General features: G+C 45.3%; 2 protein-coding genes across 3 annotated transcripts in view; one reads left to right on the top strand and one right to left on the bottom strand.

Annotated features, from left to right (window-relative positions):
- DDX55 (DEAD-box helicase 55) overlaps positions 1-12,701 on the top strand; it is a 16,868-nt gene extending 4,167 nt beyond the window's left edge. For both annotated transcript variants that reach the window (XM_068989508.1, XM_068989507.1), the window contains exons 4-14: positions 552-643; positions 724-786; positions 3,011-3,160; positions 3,728-3,917; positions 6,618-6,700; positions 7,893-8,024; positions 8,881-8,973; positions 9,915-10,029; positions 10,485-10,653; positions 11,323-11,618; positions 12,015-12,701. In XM_068989508.1, coding sequence (XP_068845609.1) covers positions 552-643; positions 724-786; positions 3,011-3,160; positions 3,728-3,917; positions 6,618-6,700; positions 7,893-8,024; positions 8,881-8,973; positions 9,915-10,029; positions 10,485-10,653; positions 11,323-11,618; positions 12,015-12,191 — 1,560 coding nt within the window. In that variant the 3' untranslated portion in view covers positions 12,192-12,701. The remainder of the gene's footprint in view (positions 1-551; positions 644-723; positions 787-3,010; positions 3,161-3,727; positions 3,918-6,617; positions 6,701-7,892; positions 8,025-8,880; positions 8,974-9,914; positions 10,030-10,484; positions 10,654-11,322; positions 11,619-12,014) is intronic.
- On the bottom strand, positions 12,461-24,071 carry EIF2B1 (eukaryotic translation initiation factor 2B subunit alpha). The gene is made up of 9 exons (XM_068989509.1): positions 23,949-24,071; positions 22,984-23,085; positions 21,232-21,368; positions 21,001-21,117; positions 18,863-18,979; positions 18,143-18,207; positions 16,526-16,601; positions 14,520-14,645; positions 12,461-13,795 (listed from the first exon to the last, which is right to left on the bottom strand). The coding sequence occupies exons 1-9, from the start codon at positions 23,959-23,961 to the stop codon at positions 13,631-13,633; spliced, it is 918 nt and encodes a 305-aa protein (XP_068845610.1). The 5' UTR covers positions 23,962-24,071; the 3' UTR covers positions 12,461-13,630.

The following is a 24,071-nucleotide window of genomic DNA, read 5'->3' as shown; positions in this document are numbered from 1 at the left end:
GTCTCTGCCAATTGATAGTTTAATCCCTCCATGTGGAATGGGGTTACAGAGGAATCAAACCAGTTATACCCTGTTACATGGGGGGCCGACTTTAAATTACAGGCGGATTTTCAGCTGTGCTTCCCAGGTGACACAGTGGTAAAGGATCTGCCTGCCAGTGCAGAAGATGCAGGATGTTCGGGTTCAGTCCTGGGGTCAGGAAGATCCCCTGGAGGAGGAAATGGCAACCCACTCCAGTATTCTTGCCTGGAAAATCCAATGGACCGAGGAGCCTGATGGGCTCCTGTCCATGGGGTCACAAAAGAGTTGGACACGACTGGACACAAGTGGTTTTTCGACTCTGCAGAGGCTTGGTGCCCCTAACCACCCCCCGCCACCCCCATCATTCAAGGTTCAGCTCTAGTTGATACGCACTACGGCCACGCACTGCGGAAAAGCCCAGGAAGTGCCCTGGAAACCTTCCTCCATGAGGTGGAGGGTGCCAGTTGTGGAGTTTCAGCTCTGTAAGCTGCAGGCTCCGCTAATCGTGTCCCTTCCTGCCCCGTGGTTAGGTGGGCGCCATAATCATCACACCCACGCGAGAGCTGGCTGTTCAGATAGAGGAGGTCCTGTCTCATTTCACGAAGCCTTTCCCACAGTTTAGGTAAGTTGGGGGCAGAGTCCCAAACTGTCAGCCACGGGCTGCAATTCCTCCTGACCTCAGAGACCCTCCTCTCGTTTCAGCCAGATTCTCTGGATTGGAGGCAGGAATCCTGGAGAAGATGTCGCCAGATTTAAGGAGCTTGGGTGAGTTGCCTTGCTGCTTTGCTTGCTCTTGACATTGAACTTGATGCATGATCAAGACCTAACTGGAAACGCCCCCTTCAGTCACTCCCCTCCCTACAAAAAGGTTTTTCTTCCTGCCAACCTCCCATTTTGCTCACTGGTTGATGGTCTTGTCTCTCCCGAGGCGGTCCCTGACCTCGCCTTGAGCCCCAGATAATCCACTTGTCTCCCTGGCATCTGACTGGCATCTCACAGCTTTTGCAGAAACATCTAAAACAAGAGCTTGGAATTTTCATCCCTAGACTCGTACCTCATGTGGAGTTTCCTGTTCATCTTTCCCCTGTGTGCCTCTCCTGAGGTCAGGGAGTCAGCCTTGACTCCTCACCGTCCCCACATCCCTCCTCTCAGTTAATCATCACCAGATCCTTGGCATTTTCTCTCTGAAGCACATCTCTTAACTGGTCAACTTTCCCATCACCAGCTCTTGTGCTTGTTTCTCCCCTGAACTCCAGCAACTGCTCTTTCTTTCTCTCCTGTGTGTTTCTTTACCTTTGAAAAAATTAATTGTTTATTATTTATTTCTGGCTGCTTGGGATCTTGCAGCACACAGGCTCTCTAGCTGTGGTTCGAGGGCTCAGCTGTCCCGCTGGCATGTGGGATCTTAGTTCCCCAACCAGGAATCGAACCCATGTTCCCTGGGTTGCACGGTGGATTCTTAACCATGGACCCCCAGGGAAGTCCCTCTGCTGTATGTCTCTACTGTTAGCCCTGGTTATCCACTCTCCATGTAGCCACCAGAGTGCCAGCCAGGTCGTGTCCCTCACTGAAAGCGCTTCAGCGGCCCCTGCTGGCCCTTAGGATGGGTCCTGATGTAGGTGTGGGCACTCTGTGCTGCCACTGGCTTCCAGTCCGCCCTGTGGTTACAGTGAGCTGGCTTTCTCCCAGCTATTGTACGAGCCCGGCTCCTTTGCATCCCCAGGCGGCTCATGAAAGTCAGGGTGGTGTTAGTCTCGCTGCATTTTACCTTCAGGGCCTAACGAGGGGAGCATACAGCAGGTGTTCACTAAACATTTAGAATAAACATTTGAATACAGGATGGCAGTCAGCCTGTGGCATTTTATTGTCCCACTATGAATAATAGTTTATAATGAGCAGTGATAGATTTTGTGCCCAGTTTGTCGGTGAATTCTTGATAAAGAAAACTTTTCTGAGTGCTCGCTGTGTCCAGCTACAATGGGAGATGCTTTGCAGCGGGGGTCACAGACTCGAGTTCCTACAGGAGTCGGAGGAAAATATAAACCTGTGAAGTGGGGCTGGGTGGGGATTGGGAGAAACTGGCTAGTTTAGGTCTGAATACTCATCTCCAGTTGACATGTTGCTACAGGACTCTGTATTGCCAGGTTTTAAATTTTTTGTATTCTAGATTTTTTTTTAACATTTGGATATAATTCACATTAAAAAAAAAACACAACTTTCCTGCAGGGACCCAGTCTGTGGGGGGGCACATTTGGCTATCAGTCTGGCAGTTTGTGATCTTTACATAAAACTGTCTCTAGTTCTGTTGACATTCACATTTTATAGATGAGTGACCTGGGGCCTAAAGCAGTCGAATAAAGCCAGGGTTCTTTCAGTAAAGGCCCGGATAGTAATTATTTTAGCTTTGTCAGTCACACAGTCTGGGTCATTACAGCTCCCCTCTGCTGTTAGTGTGTGAAAGCCTCCAGAGGCAACCCATGAATGAAGGAGGATATGGAGTGACGTGCCAATAAAATGTCACAGAAACAGTGGAGGCCAGATTTGGCCGAAGGGCGTTTGCTGAGCCCTGCCCTCAATCTCAGCCTGGAACTCAGACCTATCTTCTCATGGTGCAGCCTTCTCCTCCCACTATGGAGGAGTGGGATTTGAATGACGTCTGTGGGATTTAGATGACGTTTTTGGAAGGATAGGGCTTCCCAGGTGACACAGTGTTAAGGAATCCACCTGCCAATGCAGAAGGTGCAGGAGACTGGGGTTCGATCCCTGGGTTGGGAAGATCCCCTGGAAAAGGGAATGGCAACCCACTCCAGTATTCTTGCCTGGGGAATCCCATGGACAGAGGAGCCTGGTGGGCTGTAAATTCATGGGGTCGTAAAAGAGTGGGACACGACTGAGCCGTCATGCACGGGGGGATACAGCAGTTGTGTTTGGAATCACAAAGGTCCCTGAGATTCACTGAGTGCAATAAATGTTAACTTTCTTTTCCTAGTGGGAACATCATCGTGGCAACCCCAGGCCGCCTGGAGGACATGTTCCGAAGGAAGGCTGAGGGCCTCGATCTGGCGAGCTACGTGAGGTCCCTGGAGGTCCTGGTATTGGATGAAGCAGACAGGCTTCTGGACATGGGTTTTGAGACAAGGTACTGAAGTTTGGACTTAATGGATGTTGGGTGACACAGGGTGGAAAGGACCCCAAGGTGGAATTCCTTTATCACTTGGTGACTATATCTCTGTTAGCTGCACTTGAATTTCATATCACTAGGTTGTTTGATCCATCAAATTCTCCCACACTGTTTAAATTTCAGTTGTTCTTTGATGAATTTTCCTTCATGGCTCTTTAAAAGTTTTTGTGTGTTTTAAAGAATTAAATAGCTTTATTGGGATCCAATTCATATGTTACACAGTTTGCTCAATTAAATAGTGTGCAGCTCAATAGTTTTTAGTCTCAAAAAGTTTTGTTTTAATTTCACTCTTTTAATTGTCCTCCCGTTATAAGAGTTCACGTATATGTTTATATTGAAGAAATGTTGGGAAAATAAGAGTATAAAGAAGAAATAGAGATCACCCGTAGTCTCATCTTCCAGTAATAGCTACTGTAAATAGTGTTATGGTTTCCAGTCTTCTAAAATACCTGTTTAGTATCATAAAACACCCTTTGTTCCTTATGCTGATAAGTAAGGGGTTAAGATGAGCCCTTCTCTTTTTAGCATAAACACCATCCTGGAGTTTTTGCCCAAGCAGAGGAGAACGGGCCTTTTCTCTGCCACTCAGACCCAGGAGGTGGAGAACCTGGTGAGAGCTGGCCTGCGGAACCCCGTGCGCATCTCGGTGAAGGAGAAGGGCGTGGCGGCCAGCAGCACCCAGAAGACCCCTTCCCGCCTGGAGAACCATTACATGGTGAGCATGCGCCGACCCCTGCCAGCCAGTGGCGACGAGGGCTGTGGTTCACAGTGATGTTTACCGAGATTGAAATTTGCCCACAATGGTTCTAAGCGTTCTCACAAAAATTCAAAAGGTGAAGTGAAGTGATAGGTGTATTAACTTGATTATGACAGTCATTTCACTGTGTATATGTATGTTAAGTCATCACATCGTACACCTTAAACGTATATTACTACATGTATATATTTTTACTATATAAATGTGCTTAAATATACAATTTTTATTTGCCAATTGTACCTCAGTAAACCTGGAAAAAAGTAGAACCAGTATTGTTAGTCAAAGCAGTTTACTGAAAAAATTACCAGTTTTTTTTGACTCGTACTACTTTCAATAAGCTTAATTCCATTTTTCCTTTGAAATGATCAGCTATAAGAATTGTTTGAACAGCTTATTAGATTTTTAAATAAGTTTTTACTTAATTGAAAAATGATTTTCAAGTGCTTTTTTCTTAACTTTCACTGTCTGTATGTTTTATCAATATGATACACCATGTTCCCACTAATATATATTAACTCTTAGCAGTTAAAACAAAAAGCAAGCAAAAATTAATAATGATGAGTGCACTGTGGATTAGCTTTCAGTTTTCTAGGTAACTGAGTCTGTAAAATGATACCCTGAGGCACATTTGAAAGTGCAGCATTTGGGGCAGGGCTGGGATACATGGTATGTGTGATGATACTTGTCATTCAGCAAGTAAATAAATAAGTAAAACATGGGCATAACTGTGTTTTAAGCATACTCTCCAGGGATGGTGTCCTTGGGCCTCCTACCCCCAAGTGATCAAACTTTTTGACATGTGCATGGGGTGTGCTGGGTACAGGCATGGGACACACGGTTCCTGGGCCATCAGTATGAGCCTGAGTTAGAGAAGGGCACAGCCAGCTCAAACACAAAATCTAATGATAGACTCTCTGAAGGAGCCTTTTTAGGTGACAGTGTTCTGCTCTGGAACCTAAATGTTTGGTGTGTTCATTTTGCAGCTGAGAGTTGCTCAGTTCTTCCCTGGTGGCTCAGATGGAAAAGCGCCTCCCTGCAATGTGGGAGACCCAGGTTCAATCCCTGGAGAAGGAAGTGGCAACCCACTCCAGTACTCTTGCCTGGAAAATCCCATGGACGGAGGAGCCTGGCAGGCTACCGTCCATGGGGTCGCAAAGAATTGGACGTGACTGAGCAACTTCACTTTCACTTTCTTTCAATTTGTAGCAGTAAATCCTAGCTGCTGCTGCCCTTCCTCACCAGGCAGTGGGAGGGCTTTTTGGAATGTGATTGCTAGTAGTGAGTCCCCTCCTTCTGTCCTCTCTGGTCACTGGCTCAAGCCAGGAGGCATCTAGAGAGGATGGTCAGCCAGGGTGGCCAGGCCAGTGTCCCTGCTTTACAGGGCACCTCTATATCGTCAGCCAGGGAACAGTGTTTTTCTTTTGGCCGAGGGGGGCTCCCCAGCTCCTGAGCACGGTGACGTGTTTGCAGAGAAAGTGGGCCATTTCCAAACCAGTGTCCCTAGTGCTGTGGACTGTAAGGGTGAGGAGGCTGCCGTTCTTTGTGTCAGTTCTTGGAGGGTTCCGGGGGTAGGCGGGTCAAGGCAAAAGAGTTTGCAAATCAGAAAACTGCCTCTGGTGCAGCTGTCAGGAGGATGTTTTTGAAATCAGACTGGGGGTATTATACTTGGTGCTGCTGTTTCCGCTTGCAGCCAGGCTGGTAAAGTTGGGCAGCCGGCTCTTCCTAGGGGAGAGAGGAGGCCGTGGACAGCGAGGTGGTTAAGAGCTGAGGCACAAGGGCACGGCCACCCCGGTGCGCAGCTCGGCTTTGTCCCTTCCTAACCGAACCAGGTGGACTTACAGTTTATCACCAGTAAAATAGGGGCTCAGGGAGCACCCACTTCATAGGGTTGCTGTGAGGGTTGGTTTATTAAAACACATGAAGGTTTTAGGCCAATGCTTAGTACATACTAATAAAGTAGCTTTGGAACCCACTGTGGCTGCTGTCGCATTCTGCTCTTTTGCATTCATTTAAGCAGCTGCATTTAGAAATGTCCGAGTGTGTGAGAAAGAAATTCCAAATTGAGGATTTGGTTTTAATATTAATAAAAATAGGGGGGATGCATTCAGGTGGATTTGCATGTCTTTAATTTGGGAGCCTGAAAGGAGCTCCAGTCTGTCTCCATGGAGGTCTGTGAAGTAATTCTGTGCAGTCCGTTCTGGGAATCTGTGTTCATCTCAGAGCAGTGATTTCTGAACATGGCCGTGCCTCAGAATCTCACGGGCGCTGTTAAATAATACTGACCCTTGGGTCCAATTCCAGAGCTGCGATCTGTGGTCTTTAGGCTGTATCTGAGGACCTGTATTGTATATTGTAAAGCCCTCCCCTGGAGATGGTGTTACGGCCGGCATGGTGCTGTTGGCATGTTGGGGTTTGGGAGGTACTTACTGCGCTGAGTGACTCGCTGTCCTCAGTTACATGATTATGTGATACAACATGTGACAGCAGCAGGGGCTGATGTTCTGAGCTCAGTGGACTGAGTAACATCCTGGTGGAAGTGATCCTCTTCATGGAGGCAGTTAGAGTCCTTAAAATTTAAGGCCCAAACTGAAAATAGTTGTGGGGTTGTTTTTATTGTCAGCAAATTTGTCTTTATCGGTTTTCCTTTTTATTTCGCAGGTCTGTAAGGCAGATGAGAAATTTAATCAGCTGGTACATTTTCTTCGAAACCATAAGCAGGAGAAACATCTGGTCTTCTTCAGGTAATTCTTCTGGGGTTCAATGTGTATGTGCGTGTAGTCTTCAGTTTTGGAATTCCTTTTAGGTTGCTTCTGTTAGAAGTGTGTTTAACTGCAAGTGGCTGAAAACCCAACTTCTGCAGCTCAAGCAGGAAGGGTTTATTTTTCTCCTGTAAAAGGAGTCCAGAGGTAGGCAGTTCCTAACATTGGTTTCTGTCTCAGCAACATCAAGGCCAGTGTTTCTGTGAGTGTCTTGGCCTTTCCTTCCTGTAGGTCAGCTCTAGTTTTGAGATGAACGCTTTGACACCCCCTGTCACATCTGTACCGGAAGCAGATAAAAGAGGAAAGGCAGGGGGAAGGGCAGTACTTACTATATTTGACTCTTAATCAGAAAAGCAAAAGGCTTTCCCAGACAACACCTGCCCCTGACCCTGGCTGACTTCTGCTTTCATTGCATGAGCCAAAGATGGGTCACCTGGCAGCCCTTCACTGTGAGAGGTGGATAAATGAGTGGGTAGCTGTCCCAGCCTCTGCAGTAGTGGGAGATGAGGGAGGAAGTGGTTGGGATGCTGTTTAATCAGCCAGCCTAGTGTCTGCCATGCTGGGGTATGTCCTATTGTCAGAGTGCATGCATTCTTGGGCTGTTTTTTCCTCCATATATACCCACAGTGGTGTTTTTTGGCATACCCAAAGAATTCCATGTTTCTTTTCCACCCATCATTTCACCTGCAGTAACTATATTGACCCATAGTTAGAAATACAACCTGGTTCTCTCTCTCTGTCTCACACACACGCACACACGCAATTGAAACAAGGATTTCACAGAACTGCAGCTGACTAGGTGGGTGGCATTCTGATGCTTTCTTTTCTGTTCTGCTCTGATTTTTTAAAAATGCTGGTTCAGACTCACTAAATTGATTTTAGGACCCACCAGATTACTTTCAAGGTCTGTGGGTTGTGGCCCTTGGTGTGTAAAAACTGCATCCTTATATATGATGTGACTCATGGAAAACTGGGGAACCCGGCAGCAGTCACTAGGCACGGATCTTTAAACATTTTTTATTTTGGCTGTGTTGGGTCTTTGTTACAGCACATGGCCTTTCTTTAGTTGCGGCAGGCAGGCTTCTCTTATTGTGGTGCAAGGGCTCAGCTGCCCCACGGCATGTGGAATCTTAGTTCTTGGACTAGGGATCAAAGCCCCTGTCCCCTCCCCCAGCACCTGCGCCTGTGTGGAATACTACGGAAAGGCTCTGGAGGCCCTGGTGAAGGGTGTGAAGATAATGTGCATTCACGGAAAGATGAAATACAAGCGCAATAAGATCTTCATGGAGTTTCGCAAATTGCAGAGGTGGGTTGGCTTCCCTGGAGATGGCAGACCTCCAGCCTCTGCTCTTCTGCAGGTTGCTCTGCCTCTAGACCTTCGTGTGTGTTGGAACCCTCTTCCTTCTCCAACCCGGTTATCGCGTCTTCTCCCCCTGCCCTGAGCCCGTTACACTTTGCTGCACTGACTTCCTTGTCAACTTCCCTGCTCAGTTGTAAGCTCCATAAGAACGGGAACCTGTGTGGTATGTTCATTCTTGGATTCCCCACTATCTGGCCCAGGTCTGGCCCAGGGTTTGGTAAGCTGTTTGTTGAATGAATGGATGGACAGAGGGGATGGGAGAAACCCATCGAAGGTTCCGGGTTGACTACACTATAGGAAAGCTGTGTCTCTGGAGACTGTAACTTGACTTTGTGCATAGATATACTTTTCTGTTTTTCTTGATCACTGAAAAGATCAGTGATCTTACTGATTCTGGCTATATTAAAAACAATCTTTTAGGCAAAGTGATAGACTTGATGATTACACCTCAGTATGAGAGGGAAAATTTCATTTTTTTTTAATGGCTGCAAAGGATTAGACCAAATACAGTGTTTTTGGTTTTTTTCCTTCCCCAATCGAAATATGCTAGTTAAAAAAATCTTTTCATTATTTTTCATCCATCTTTTCATTATCTCCCCACCTCTTCACAAATTTCACTGAGAACTTGTGAAGGCCTAGAGATTCTTAGGAGGAAGAAAAATCAAAATGTTATTACTATATATTTGCTTCCATGAGATTCTGCAATCTGTTTTTACTGTCATCATCTTCAAATTAGTAACAGCTGCTTGATGGTGGGGAAATGGTGGTCTCCTTACTCAGCTGGTGTTTTCTTATTTTCTAGTGGGATTTTAGTGTGCACTGACGTGATGGCCCGAGGAATAGATATTCCTGAAGTACACTGGGTCTTGCAGTATGATCCTCCCAGTAATGCCAGGTACAGAGAACGTTACTTGCTCTGTCTAGGAATCTAGTCTAATGAAACAGGAATCGTGAGGAAGGTAAACATGATGATGGTTGTCAAAACATTATGAAATAGCAAAAGTCGGGGAACTGGTGCGTCATCACTGATAGGTCAGTAGTGATGCTGTATTGTATTTTCAGATACCTTTTAAAGTTCTTGCAGAAATGCACATGAATAGAGTGTTTAAAGGAAAAATATACTGCTGCTGCTGCTAAGTCGCTTTAGTCATGTCTGACTCTGCGACCCCATAGATGGCAGCCCACCAGGCTCCCCCGTCCCTGGGATTCTCCAGGCAAGAACACTGGAGTGGGTTGCCATTTCCTTCTCCAATGCATGAAAGTAAAAAGTGAAAGTGAAGCCGCTCAGTCATGTCCGACTCTTAGCGACCCCATGGACTGCAGCCTGCCAAGCTCCTCCATCCATGGGATTTTCCAGGCAAGGGTACTGGAGTGGGATGCCATCGCCTTCTCCTACATATGGAGATTTCAGTTATTCTGAGAGGAAGCATATATTTCTAGGAAATGCCTCCGAACATAGGAAAATGCCTGTAAATACAAACTCTTAAGCAATAGTTGTTAATTCTGGGTAAATCACTTACATTTTCTCTTTTATATTACTTTTCATTGTTTCCCAAATTTTCTTCTGGGACCACGTCTTCCTACGTGTATCATCAGATGGGCATAAATTTACAAGTTTTATAGTTGACATTAAATGTCTAAGAGATTGCTCTCTGGTCTGCAGTGTGTATATTTAATCACCAGTTCTTCTCTAACACTAGTAAGTGGCAGAGTTGGGACTGAGCTGTGGAGTTGGGCGGCTCCTGGTGTCATTTTAGGCGCGTCAGCTGCGTGGCCAGAGGCCCGTGCTCTGCTGAGCTGTCAGGTGGTGACTGTCCCCGCCCTGTGTCGTTCCAGTGCCTTCGTGCATCGCTGTGGCCGCACGGCCCGCATCGGTCATGGCGGCAGCGCGCTCGTGTTTCTGCTTCCCATGGAAGAGTCGTATATCAGCTTCCTTGCAATTAACCAAAAAGTAAGCTCTCTTCCTTTTTTCTGTGGAATTCCCAAAGCCAGGGTAGTTGGAAAAGTTCTTTTCTAGAAAGTGGTCCAGAATGTAGATTGGGGCCAGGCTGGCGGTGTCAGTGTGGGAACCTGTCTGTAGCTTTATAAAAGGCTGTGGAGAGGCTCTGGGGTCCACTGCTGGCCCCAGCTGAGCGTCATTACTTGGGAACACAGGCCTATGTTACCATATTTTCCAACCAGAAATCAGGATTGTTATGTAAAGTCTGATTTTAAACTTTGCTTTAGAAAATTTGAAATACTTTCTGGACCAAGTCAAATCCTTGGTTTGGATCTGGGCTTCAAAGCCTCCACTGGATAAGATGAAAACGAGTGGTTTTGCCTTTGATTTTACTGGCACTGGCTCTGACGGGGTAGCCTTGGGCGGGAGGCGGTCCCAGCAGAAGTGATGATGTGGTCCCTGTGCAGTGCCCCCTGCAGGAGATGAAACTCCAGAAGAACACAGCCGACCTCCTTCCAAAGCTCAAGGCCATGGCCCTGGCCGACAGAGCCGTGTTTGAGAAGGGCATGAAAGCTTTTGTGTCATACGTCCAGGCTTACGCCAAGCATGAGTGCAACCTCATCTTCAGATTAAAGGGTAAGTTTGATTTGCTTACCATCTGAAACATTTGACGGTTTTTACAGGTATTACAAATATGAAGGGCTTTCCAGGTGGCGCTGGTGGTAAAGAACCTGCCTGCCAATGCTGGAGACATAAGAGACATGGGTTGGATCCCTGGGTTGGGAGTATCCCCTGGATGAGGAAATCGCAACCTACTCCAGTATTCTTGCCTGGGGAATCACATGGACAGAGGAGCCTGGTGGGCTACAGTCCATGGAGTCAGAGTTGGACACCACTTAGCAGCTGAGCACCTGTGTTGAGCACAGATATGAAACTGCTTTGTCTTAGGTCCATGTCAGGGTTAATGTTTTCCAAGCATTTAAAAGAAAGTCTTTCTGGGACTTACCTTGCCTGGACTCTGAGCTTCCATTGCAGGGATTAAGGGTTTGATCCCTGGTCAGGGAACTAAGATCCTGCATGCTATGTGGCATAGCCTCCCCAAAAATAAAAATAAAAGTCTTCCTTGGGTTTGACTAGGTACTGGCTGTGAGTATTCTTTTAGTAAAAATGTAATTATTTTAATTAGAATTAAAATGAGTCCATCAGATCACATAGAAACAAATTACGTTGCTGTGAATATGCTGTTGGTTGATGCTTGCAGTCCTGTTTTGGGTGTGCTAACTCTTGATGTTTTGGTTTAATCAGATCTTGATTTTGCTAGTCTTGCTCGAGGTTTTGCCCTGCTGAGGATGCCCAAAATGCCAGAGCTGAGAGGAAAGCAGTTTCCAGATTTCGTGCCTGTGGATGTCAACCCAGATACCATTCCATTTAAAGACAAAATCAGAGAAAAGCAGAGGCAGAAGCAATTATTGGAGCAGCAGAGAAAAGAGAAAACAGAAAATGACGGGAGAAGAAAATTCATAAAAAATAAAGCTTGGTCAAAGCAGAAGGCCAAAAAGGAAAAGAAGAAAAAACTGAATGAAAAAAGGAAAAGGGAGGAGGTAAAGATGGCAATTTTTAAAATTAAATGCTTAGAATTCTGAACAAATCTCACAGAAGTGTAGTATATTGTGCCTTTTAGTAGGAACTGCATAGGACTCCCAGATTTTCGTTCTCTCTTGGTGGCTTGGGTTGGGGAACATGCTGTTCGTGAAAGCTGATCTAAGAGCACATAGTTCCCGACTGATTAAAAAGTGCTGGTTTGGGGCTTCTCTGGTGGTCCAGTGGTTAGGACTCTGCGCTTTCACTGCTGAGGGGCCCAGGTTCAGTCTCTGGTTGGGGAACTAGAATTCCACAAGCCTCCTAGAGCAGCCAAAAAAACCCCCAAATTTTGCTGGTTTCACTTAGAACACTCTTGCTGAGAAATTCAGTAGCTTGTTGGTCTCTTGTGCACTCAGGGTTCTGATATGGAGGATGAAGACATGGAGGAACTTCTGAATGACACGAGGCTCTTGAAAAAGTTAAAGAAAGGCAAAATTACTGAAGAGGAATTTGAGAAGGGGCTGTTGACAAGTGGCAAAAGGTCAACGAACAAAGCAGATTTGCAGATCTCAGATGTGGAAGATGACTGCTGATTCCCACCCCTCAGGTGAAACGCACGGGAGTGGGGAATGCGGGGAGCCGGCCCCCACTCGGCAAACAGCTCGAGCTTCCTTCTGTGGAACATCAGAACTTTCAGCAGCTGTCGGGGAGCTGCTGTTGCATAAATGGCAGGTGTGAGGGGTTTCGTGCTCATGAGCATTTCACTAAAAACATACCAGCCTTGAAGTCTAAGAGAAGAAAACGTAAATTTACATAACTGTAAATAATAGATGTCAATATTTATTTTGATGGGTTACTTAAAGAGCTCATTTTTTGGTGGCTATACTTATTAAAACTTATTTAATATAAAGCTACTGAAGTAGATTTGATTTAAGAGCTTTTAAAAGTTCCTCAGTGTTTCCCAGCTCCTGATCTCCCTTCCCTGGGTGTCTTTACCTCTGGACCCTCAGTTCTCTGTATATACTGCACTGAACACCCACAAAGCCCGTAGTACCATTTTATTGGTGAGTATGTGAAAAAGCAGCAGCAAGTCATTCTGGGAAAGAAAATGATTACACCTCCTGTTGAATAAACTGTAGTTCTAATCGACTGTGCCTTAAGTACGTGAAGGTGGCTGCCTAGTGTCTTTACCAAGATGGACGGTACATCTAGTGTCAGCACTCTGGCTGGGCCAGGGTCAGCTTGAAGTACAGTGCAACGCCGTATCAAAATCTGTCATGTAATTTATTTGAAAAGATGCTGAGTTTGTTCCCAAGAACAATTGCTGTTCAGGACCCAAATATGTTTCAAGTCACATCTTTTCCCAGATATAGAATTTTAAGTTTGCAAATATTCTGGAAGGCGTCTTCATAACTGATGAGCCGTGCAGGATACTCCGGCCAAAGAGGCCATTAATACCTGTTCTTGGGTTCTTGCAATAGTATCCACTCTCTTTGCCTTGATTCTTTTGTGGAGATGACAGCCCTCAGCTTGTATTCACCACTAGGAGCCTGAGTGTTGCCTGCCTTTTTCATCCAGCACTGCGTGGAGCCTGGTCCTGGGCAGCTGCTGGTTACTGGAGGGGCACCTGGCTGTAGTTTGGACCGCTGCCCTCTTGGGCCTGCTTATCTTTCATGGATGCTTTTGGCAAATCAGTCTAGAATGTGGGGAAGGTGAAGGGAGGGAGAGTGGGCACATCTTCATCCATCAGTCAAACAGCCAATAATCTTATATTCCTGGAAACTGGACATGAATGAAAGTGTCTGGAAATATATGGAAACCATAAGAGCACAATTTAGGTTGGGCTTTAGAGGAACCATGAATGCATTTTAGATGGGACTGAAATGAATAAAAAATTTCCCACGAGTTAGGATTTTAAGTCCTTAGTCCATAAAACTTCAGAAAAAAACAATTCAGTTTTGGCCTGGCTCACTGGGGGGCCAAGAGACTACTCCCCATATCCGACGTCCACCAGCAGGAAAGGACCTGGTGTTTACAGGTAGAGCTTGATGAGTTCGTCACTGACGGCCGAGGGCGTCAGCACCCCCAGGTCTGTAAACAGCAGCGTGATTAAGGAAGGGGAGGTGTAGTCGACCCACGGGTGCTCCTCTCTGAGGTCCTGTCCAGTCTGTACAGACTTCAGAGTATCCGCCTTGTACTGAGGAGACAGGAAGCCAACGTTAGTCTGCCCCACAGATTGAGGGCTCTGAACTGGTGAGGCCTTGGGCTGAGCAACTGAGGTGCTCCTGCCTGAAAGTGCCCGCTGGAAACGGGGAGGCCAACTGTGTTGCACACTGGCCAGGGGACTGAGTGCGGCTTGGGTCAGCCAGGTCATTAGAGAAAGCCTTAAGCCATGTGTCCCATGAGTGTGCTGGAGTAACCCCTCCAGACCTTTCAAGACAACCCCAGTGTGTGCTGGAGTAACCCCTCCAGACCTCTGAAGACAACTGTTTAGAGCATTTATAGAAAGCTAAATGCTAGGTGCTGTGCTAAATTCCATGGATTATCTCTGAAGCATCACAACCCCTGTATAGATAACTGAAGTTCATAAACCTTACAGTGAAAGGACCTGCCTAAGATCACATGGTTAATAGGTGATGGAGATGGCAGGTGAGCCCAGAGAGCGGACCCAAAACTTTAGACTATTACCTAACTACTTTCCCTGCCTGCTTGGCCTGTATCTAGTGCTTAAGTGAGAGACAAAAGACAAATTCTGGGGACAAGTTAGACTGTTCAACAACCACCAATTTATCTTTGTATCCTGTATATTAGAAAAAATAGCAATGTGAAGTGAAAAACTTACTGGAACATTCTTAGCACTGCATTTTTTCAAAGGTTTCAGTTTAGACTCCAATACCCCTTATAATATGTAAAACTCTTGCCTTAAACTTATCTGGGACATCTTGCTGGTTTAGTGGGAAGAGTCGTACAAACTTGAAACTTTCTGCAACAACATAAAACGGCTTGTTCTGTGCTTTGGCGCACACGGCCATCTGGTTGGTTCCAATCTGGGAAGTCAGAGAACAGTGGAGAAAGGTGAGATCTTATAGCACATCTGTAGTGGAAGCAACAGAAAGTCTATGAGTGAACGTAATACATGTACTTCTGGCTTTGGAATTAAAGAGGATCTTTTAAAAAAGAAAGCAATAGCTGTTTCTCCAAAGATCTACAAATGGCCAATAAACACACAAAAAGATGCTCAGGAGTCTTAGTCATTACAGAAACACAAGTCAAAACCACAATTAGACACTGTGTCACACCCACTAGGATTATTCATCGGTAAGTCCTGTCCAACTCTTGTCTCCTAGCTTGCTCAAACTCATGTCCATTGAGTTGGTGATGCCATCCAACCATCTCATCCTCCGTTGTCCCCTTCTCCTCCTGCCTTCAATCTTTCCCAGCATAAGGGTCTTTTCCAATGAGTCGGCTCTACCCATCAGGTGGCCAAAGTATTGGAGCTTCATCATCAATCCTTCCAATTAATATTCAGGGTTGATTTCTTTTAGGATTGACTGGTTTGATCTTGCTGTCCAAGGGACTCTCAAGAGTCTTCTCCAGCACCACAGTTTGAAAGCATCAGTTCTTTGGTACTCAGCCTTTGTGGTCCAACTCATATCTGTACATGACTATTGGAAAAACCACAGCTTTGACTATATGGACCTTTGTCAGCAAAGGGATGTCTCTGCTTTTTAATATGCTGTCTACGTTTGTCATAGCATTTCTTTTCAGGAGCAAGTGTCCTTTAATTTTGTGGCTCCAAGTCACCATTTGCAGTGATTTTGGAGCCCAAGAAAATAAAATCTATCACTGTTTCCACTTTTCCCCCATCTATTTGCCATGAAGTGATGGGACCAGATGCCATGATCTTAATTTTCTGAAGGCTGAGTTTCAAGTTAGGATGATTATAATAAAAACAAAAAAGTACTGGCAAGGATGTAGAGAAACTTTGAATCCTTATGTGTTTCTGATGGGAACGTAACATGATGCAGCTGCTGGGGAAAATAGTTTGGCAGTTCCTCAAAAAGCTAAACACAGAAATACCATATGACCCAGCAATTCCACTCTTAAGTATATACGCCGAAGAATCGAAAACAGAAACTCAAATAAGTAATTGTACACCTATGTTATTAGCAGCATTAGTCATAACAGTCAAAAGGTATTCATCAACAGCTGAATGGATAGACACCTCTGGTCCAACCATTCACTGGTACATTATGCAGCCATACAAAGGAATGAAGCACTGATACCTGTACAGTACAAGTGAGCTTTGAAAACATGCCAAGTGAAATAAACCAAACTCAAAAAAAGATAATTGTGTGATTCCACTTACATAAGGTACCTAGAATGGGAGAAAATCATGGAGACAGAAAATAGCTTAGGGGATGGGGGAGAGAAAAAGAGTTTTGTGACAGTTCTTTTGAAAAGTTTTAAAGACAGTGGTTATGGCTGCTCAACAATGTGAGATGTAATTAATGACACTGAACTGTACACTTTGATTATGATGGCAAACTTTATGTTATACATGCTTTATCAAACACAACAGACTATCAGGAAGTCTCCATGTGAAGCAAAGGATAAATTTTAAATATTATATTGATGTCAAATATGCTCCATTAAAAAGAAAAAACCCAATTCCAAGTAAAGGATGTTTAAATACGTTCTCCTAATCTACACAGATCAATCTCCAAAGCAGAAAGAAGTCTGACCAGAATCTGACTGACCCCACTGCAGTGGCTCAGGAACTGGGAAACCACTGGTTGCAATGGTGGAATCCTGAAGCTAAGCAGGGTTAGAGGAATGAACCATGACACAATGTGGTTGGGTGTCCGAGGTCGTTAGTGGAGCTCCATGCCCTGAGGAGGGACCTGTGGAGAACTGATGCTCCTACCTTGTTAATGATTCCCCCGTTTTCAACAACTCCTTCAGCACCAACTATGACAAGATCCACTTTCTCCATGATGTAGCTATAGAAATGAAAAACAAATTTTTAATGCTCCCTTTCTTTGCTCTTACAACATCACCTGCAAAGATTAATCCTCCCATTTTCAGCAAAGTGTGTTCCTCTCATAACTTTCTTCCAAAGAGCACTGAACACCCGAGATAGCCCCTGGCCCTGTTACTGGTTCTGCTACAGGGGCACCAAGACCCATTTTGATGACACCGCGATAAGGTGTATAACTCATGCTGCCACCCAGTAGGCACACACATGTGCAGCTGAAGGAAGGATTTCATGACCCAGCATTTATCTTTACTGCATGTGGCACACTATTTTTCGTTCTACATCAACACAAACAAAAATTTAAAAACCTGATGTGATCTGAAGTTGGAAAAAAATGTTACACCATTCAAGAATTTTGCAGGTAGGGTGGGGGCCAATTTACCTTTTAAAACGAGCAATTACTAGAATCCTTCAAAATGTTTACTCCCCCCCGCCCCCCACTATTTTTTGGCCATAGTGTGCAGCATGCAGGATCTTAGTTCCCAGACCAGGGACTGAACCCATGCCCATGCAGTGAAGTCACAGAATCGTAACCACTGGGCTGCCAGCGAAGGCCCCAACATGTTTACTCTTAAACACATTCCTGGAGAAGGCAATGGCAACCCACTCCAGTACTCTTGCCTGGGAAATCCCATGGACGGAGGAGCCTGGTAGGCTGCAGTCCATGGCGTCACAAAGAGTCAGACACGACTGAGCGACTTCGCTTTCACTTTTCACTTTCATGCACTGGAAAAGGAAACAGCAGCCCACTCCATTGTTCTTGCCTGGAGAATCCCAGGGATGGGAGCCTGGTGGGCTGCCGTCTATGGGGTCGCAGAGTCAGACACAGCTGATGTGACTTAGCAGCAGCAAACACATTCCTAATTTCCTTAAGTATCTCTCTGTGTGTTTTCTTCCCAAGGGATTATTATTCCTGTTTTCTCTTATGAGCCACGCTGCCAATCCATGGAGCGTGTCACCTCAGCTTTAGGAGTGAAGTTGTACACAGGAGATGAAAAATTCTGGAGTGCCACTGACGACAACCCATGTCTTTAGATGAAGAGAGAGCACTGATTACGAATGCTCACCCAGTCACTGCACCTTGCTCTTAAAATGCACCATGAGGGGCTTCCCTGGTGGTCCTGTGGCTAAGATTCTGCATTCCCAATGCAGGGGGTCTGGGTTCCATCGCTGGTCAGGGAACTAGATCCCACATGCTGCAATTAAAGATCCTGGATGCCATAACTAAGACCTGACACAGCCAAATAAGTATTTTTTAAAAATGCACCATGACACCATGTATCCAGCTCTCCCCAGCATCCTACAGCCCTGTCTTGTGTGTACACATCCGGTTCTTATCATGAACACTTACTGGTTTAGTGCCACGGTCAATTAGGAGGCAGGACGCTGCCCACTCTCGTTTTATGAATGAGACTGGGACCCTCCATCTGGAAACCCTGCTCCAAGCCAACCCTGGGAGTGGGTGGGTGAGGAAATGTAACCGTGATAGGGGAGCCGGGCGCTTACCCAACTGCAGCATCAAGGACCACAGTGACAGGGACGTTGAGGTGGCAGAGGGCTTTGGCCATCTTCTTACTGAAAGTGACATTTTGAGAATGTTAGAAAAAGTCCAAGAAAGCCCCTATCATAGAGACTGGTGGTCCAAGAAAGTCCCTATCATAGTCACTTAATTTGGACAATGATAAATCACATTAGCTAGAAACTCAGTTAATTTTTTTTAAAATGTGGACCATATTTGAAGTCTGAAACCCACACTCCCTGCATTGGAAGCATGGAGTCTTAACTACTGGACCACCAGGGAAGTCCCCTCAGTTAATGGACTAAGGGGCTGATCTCAAGATTCTGGACTAAGAAAGCATTTGGGTTCTTTAAAAGTATGTATTTTAGGAAAACTGTGCTCTTGGGGCTGTGCAGAGATACGTAAATTCAGAAAAAAAGGGGTTTTATTATGTTCTGGATACATAAGAAATGTAACTACCTATTCCTTGATATAAACCTTTCAGTTTATATCTGATTTAAGTACTAAATAAAACCCCTAGATGCTGTACTGTGACCTACTCCAAATTCATGGTGATTTTTCTTCCAGGAGCAGGGATGGGCAGTGTGAAAGGCAATGCTGATTGACAGCCAAATCGGGGACTTCATCTGGCTCCTTTTACAATGGAGTCTCATCCTCAGTTTGCTCATTAAAGGGACTGCTGGGCACATGACCACATAGAAAGATACTTGCCCTGATAAATCAGGCTGTGACTCTGTAATGTACACACTGAAACGCTTCTTGGCTGCCACGGCAGCTTCCAAGACTCTCAGGACCACTCTGGAGTAGGCGTGTGTTAATATTCTCTGTGGGTAGAGAAAGCTCCGTCATAAGTGTAAATTCCAACAATCACTCAGACTCTCTGCCACTCCAATGTGTGTTCCTGGTACCCTAAAGCTGCTCTGTATACTTTCACACAAATCAATTGTAATCAGAAAGCAGATCCTTGACAATACACTGAATTTAAGCCCATATATTGATACTTTTTGTTTCTGCCACACCATGCTGCATGAGAGATCATAGTTCCCCAACCAGGGATCAAACCCTTGCCCCTTGCAAGGAAGCTTGGAGTTTTAACCACTGGATGGTCAGGAAGTCCCTATTGATACAATCTAAAAAAGTTTTCTGCCAGAGGAATATATCATGGGTCTCATCTTTTCATAGCAAGCACAGAAGTGGCATCTCCATGTGGTGGTACTCAGATACAAAACCCTTTCTGTCTGAAGCCTGTTAGGTTCCTTTGGGTTGGTTTCCCTAATTCTAAGACCTAGCCTGCACACTTGGGCCTTCAAGCACCAGGCAGCTGGCATAAAGAGATGCAGAGGCTGGTGGGGCCAGCAGCAGAGTACGAAGGCTTACCTCCGGCTGTTGTCACATGGGGCCCACTGTTGTTGGATCCTCTGATTTTTCTAGAGGAGCTAAAATCCAGTATTTCAGTGTTGACTCATTTTTTAAAACTTTTATACAATTTGGGGGTAAACACAACCCAACTATGGACTGGATACAATTTGCAGATACTTAGATGGAATCAAGATGTTCTAAGGAACAGAATGCAGAGGACAGAGTAAAGCAAGGTGGAGGGACCAGCTTCCTGGCTCCTTTCTGGGTCTTGGCTGAGAGCTTGTTAGAAATGCACGTTCTCAGGCCCCACTCGTCTCACTGAACTAGAATGTGCATTTTAATTTGTATTTACAAATTTATATTAAAAAAAAATTTTGGCTGTGCTGCATGGCACAGGGGCATCCTAGTTCCCTGACCAGGGATTGAAAGCATGCCCCCTGCATTGGAAGTGCGATGTTTTCACCCCTGGACTGCCAGAGAAGTCCCAGAATATGCACTTCAAAAGATCTCCAGGTGGTTCACCTGCATGCTTGAATTTAAGCCACTCTGCTCATAATTTACCCTAAATAGCACTGATGCAGGTGGTTACCACACATTAAACTCCACGAGGATGAACGAACCCTGTAGTCCAACTGCTGGGAAGGAGGAGGCCTCGGCGAGAAGCAGTCACCAGCTTGCCTCCGCCTGGTCCCAGAATGGCTTTGTTTGAAGCTGGCTTTTGTACCAGTGCCAGTGGCATCTATTACATCATTTATTTAATAACATAATTCAAAGGCTGGGAAGGGAGTAATAAAACAGAGGACAAGATTTCAGAGTCCAGATGCAAGTAAATACTTTTACAGTCGGTGGAGGCTTAGTTGGCAGAAAGGATATGTGCTGGTGGAAGAGACGTCATAAAAGTTTCATGACCCCTTTGCTGGGAGACTGACTTAATGTGGTGCTCCTGTCTTTCCTCACTTAGGTTATCAACACCTGGCAGCTCTGCATCTCTGTGACAGCATTTGGAATGACGATGAAGAAATCTCAATCCAGTGCTAACCTTCAGCAGGAAGAGAGTCAGGATGAACCAGTGACAAGAGCTGTGCTGATTTAATTCAGATCAATTTAGTACATATCCGTAAGAAAAAAACACTTTAGTAAGACAGCTTATCAAATCGAGAATCATCCATGCTGTCCCAGGGTTTTCCTCTGCCTCTTTAAAATGACAACTGCCTATGATATAGCATCTACCTTTAGACACTGCTTAGTGCGTGCCAGGCATATTGCAGAGTCCTTACACACCATCTCACTAATCCTTACAGCAGCCCTATGAGTTAAGTACTATACTTACCCTTATTTGAAAAGATGAGTAAAGTACAGCACAGAGAGCTTAAGTAACTTGTCCAAGACCACACAGCAAGTAAGTGGCAGAGGCGGGATTTTACCCCAGAAGTCTGATGCCAAAGTCCTTGCTCCCGATCACCACCCACGATCATGACTTACTCACCGCCCCATCTTTGATGAAAGTGTGGCACAGATCTGCAATTTTATTTCTTGACAGTGATATTCTCCTGAGGAAAATCTCTCCCCGCTCAATCATGATCTTTTTACATTTGGAGTAATCCTAGGAAAGAAAAAAAAGAGCAACATGAGGGGAAGGGGAGGATCTAGGTCAAGCTGAGAATACTTGAGGCTAAACACAGAAGCAGAGTCGAGACCTGGGGAGGGCAGGGCTTACAGAGTATTCCAGGGAGGTAAGGCTGATGAAACGCAGGAAGAGCTCCCCGCCCGACGACACGGCCACGGAAGAGTCCACACCACACAAGGTTTCTATGGCACTGGTGAGATTCGCCCTCAGGCCCTGGATTGTCTCTCCTAGAATGATCACATGAGCAACATGATGTTCATTTCAGTATCACAGCTCCTTGATGGATCTGTGATTCATTCATTCATTCATTCATTCAGCCAGTGGACTGGGTGTAGGCTGTAGCCAGGCTCTCTGATGGCTCAGCAGATAAAGAATCCGCCTACAATGCAGATGTGGGTTTGATCCCTGGGTCAGGAAGATCCCCTGCAAAAGGAAATGGCAACTCACTCGAGTACTCTTGCCTGGGAAATTCCATGGACAGAGGAGCCTGGTGGGCTATGGTCCATGGGGTCACAAAGAGTCAGACACGACTGAAGCAACTGAGCACACACACTTCCTAGATGCTAGAGATAACATCGGTGAACATGACCAGCCCCTGTTCTGATGAAACTGCCTTTCCTTTCCTTTTCTCTTTTTCTTCTTGGTTGTGCTGCCTGGCTTGCAGGATCTTAGTTCCCCTGATCCCCTTGGCAGTGAAGTGCAGAGTCCTGATCAGTGGACTGCCAGGGAATTTCCAGGACTCTCTTTCTACTGGGAGAGGTAGACAGTAAACAAGCACACAAAGAAATAAAACAAGTTATTCAGATTGAATTGAGGACAGAAAAAAGCAGAATGATGCAAAAGGTGGAACTACTTCAGACAAGAGTTAACAGGGGATGATCTCTTGGAATGTGGGCCTTTTAAACAGAGACCTGAGTAAGAAAGTATCCAGCTGAGTAAAGATGCAGTGGGCAAAGTCTCAGATGCAGACTATACCAACACAAAGGCCCAAGATGGGAATAAAATTGGTATGAGAAAGGCCAGAGTGAAGCACAGTTCAGCGAGGGACAGCATGGAAGGAAATTAAGTAGTGACAGAAGAGGTCTGCAGGGTGGTGCAGGTAAGGCTTAGATATTTGGATATTAGTATAAGTATAATGGGAAGATGCTGGAGGTTGTCTTAGAGACATGAATCTCTAGGTCAGCCCTTTAAATTAAAGAATACTTTATTATTTTTATTATTATTTTGTTTATACCCAGATGTTTACATTTGGGATGACTGAATTCGCAGTGCTCACAATGGTGACATTAAAGCTAGAATTTATACTAGAACATTCTCTATAGCAACTGCAAAGAATCTGTCACAAGACAGAAGCTTAATAAACACTTGTAAAGCTGAACGATTGCTATAATTTAAGCTTCACAGTTAACCTGGCATAATATGGTCCTTCTTGATTCAAAGTACGCTTCAGGGGCTTCCCTGGCAGGCCAGTGGTTAAAGACTTTGCCTTCCAGTGCAGGGGGTGCTGGTTATCAAACAGCGCCCTGGTTGGGGAGCTAAGATCCTGTATGCCACACAGCCAAAAAACCAACACATAAAACAGAAGCAACATGATAACAAATAAAGACCTTAAAAAAAATAGTTCACATAAAAAAAAATTTTTTTTTAAAGTATATTTCATTTGCGAAAAGAGACCGATTTGAGGGCTCTCTCCAAGTTGAAAGGACTGAAATGAAGGGAGAAACTGAGCTTGAGGCTGTATTACCTTATATCAGCACACATCCATCTCTCACTTTCTACAATTTTAACAGTTACAAGCAGACTTTCCTAACACCTGGAGCAATGGAGGCAGACCCCCTTTACCTGTATCTCTTCTCAAGTACTCCAGTAAAGTCCGGATGGCAGCTACTGCTGAGGCCATGTCAGGATCTTCTTTTATCTGAGACTTAAAGTATTCGATCAACTCTGGGAAGGGAGAAAAAAGTGATTCAGCGAATTCATTTAGCAGGAGAGACAATCACAGAGCTTATCAATGACTGCTCACTTTAAAAAGCAAACTAATTTAAAAAATAGTTCCTTTGCAGGGTGTTTGGCTTCAGGGACACAGAAAATGTTGATGCGAATAGAGTTGACATCAGTTTACTATTTGCAAGCTCTTTCTCATTTTGAAAAATCTAGCCCATGTAATATGGAATAAAATTTAAGCTCCACCAAATGATAGTGAAAGGTCATTCTCACCCTTATTCTTGACCCCAAGTCTGCAAAAAATCCCAGAGCCAACCTGCTTACTGATTTCTCCTGCACCTCTCCAGACAGTCTATGCGAAGTCAAGCCTATTCACCTACATACATATGAATGTGATGTAGAAGTCTACTCTGCTTTTTTACATGAAAGGTACTATATACACATTAGTTTGCCCTTGTTCTTAATAAAACACCTTGATAACGACGCTAGACAGGCACATCAAATACGCCTTTCTTTTGATTCTGGTACCAGATTCAACAGGGCAGGTTCAGGGAGTCTTACTCATACTTCACATATGAAGAAATCAAGACTTCGAAGACCCGCACATTCGTCCGAAATCTCACGTTTTTTGGAGGGCACTGGAAAGCGTGGGCAGAAGGGATGTCTGGGGATACACCCAAGACCCATTCCCTGGATACACGAGCAGCGAGAGGGTTTTAGTTGTGACTAGAGGGACCACATCCGACCAAACCGCCTGAGCTTGAAAACTGACCGCGCCCGGAGCCCAGTCTGGACTTGTGAGGTGGAGGGATCCCTGAGCGGCTCCGCTCTAGGCCCAGCAGGCCCGACGCATCCCAATTTACCCTTGTTGTCCATGGTGCACTCTGGACCGCGGAGCCTGAGAGGCCCAGAGCCGCACGAGACGCCTGGACTGGTCCCGCCGCCGCGCGGACTCTACACGAGACTGACTGACCGCGCGCAGCCAC

This window comes from Capricornis sumatraensis, chromosome 17 (genome assembly GCF_032405125.1).
Source record: "Capricornis sumatraensis isolate serow.1 chromosome 17, serow.2, whole genome shotgun sequence".
Taxonomy (NCBI): Eukaryota; Metazoa; Chordata; class Mammalia; order Artiodactyla; family Bovidae; genus Capricornis; species Capricornis sumatraensis.
The sequence above is the reverse complement of the archived record's forward strand: the minus strand, read 5'-3'. Positions and strand labels throughout refer to the sequence as shown.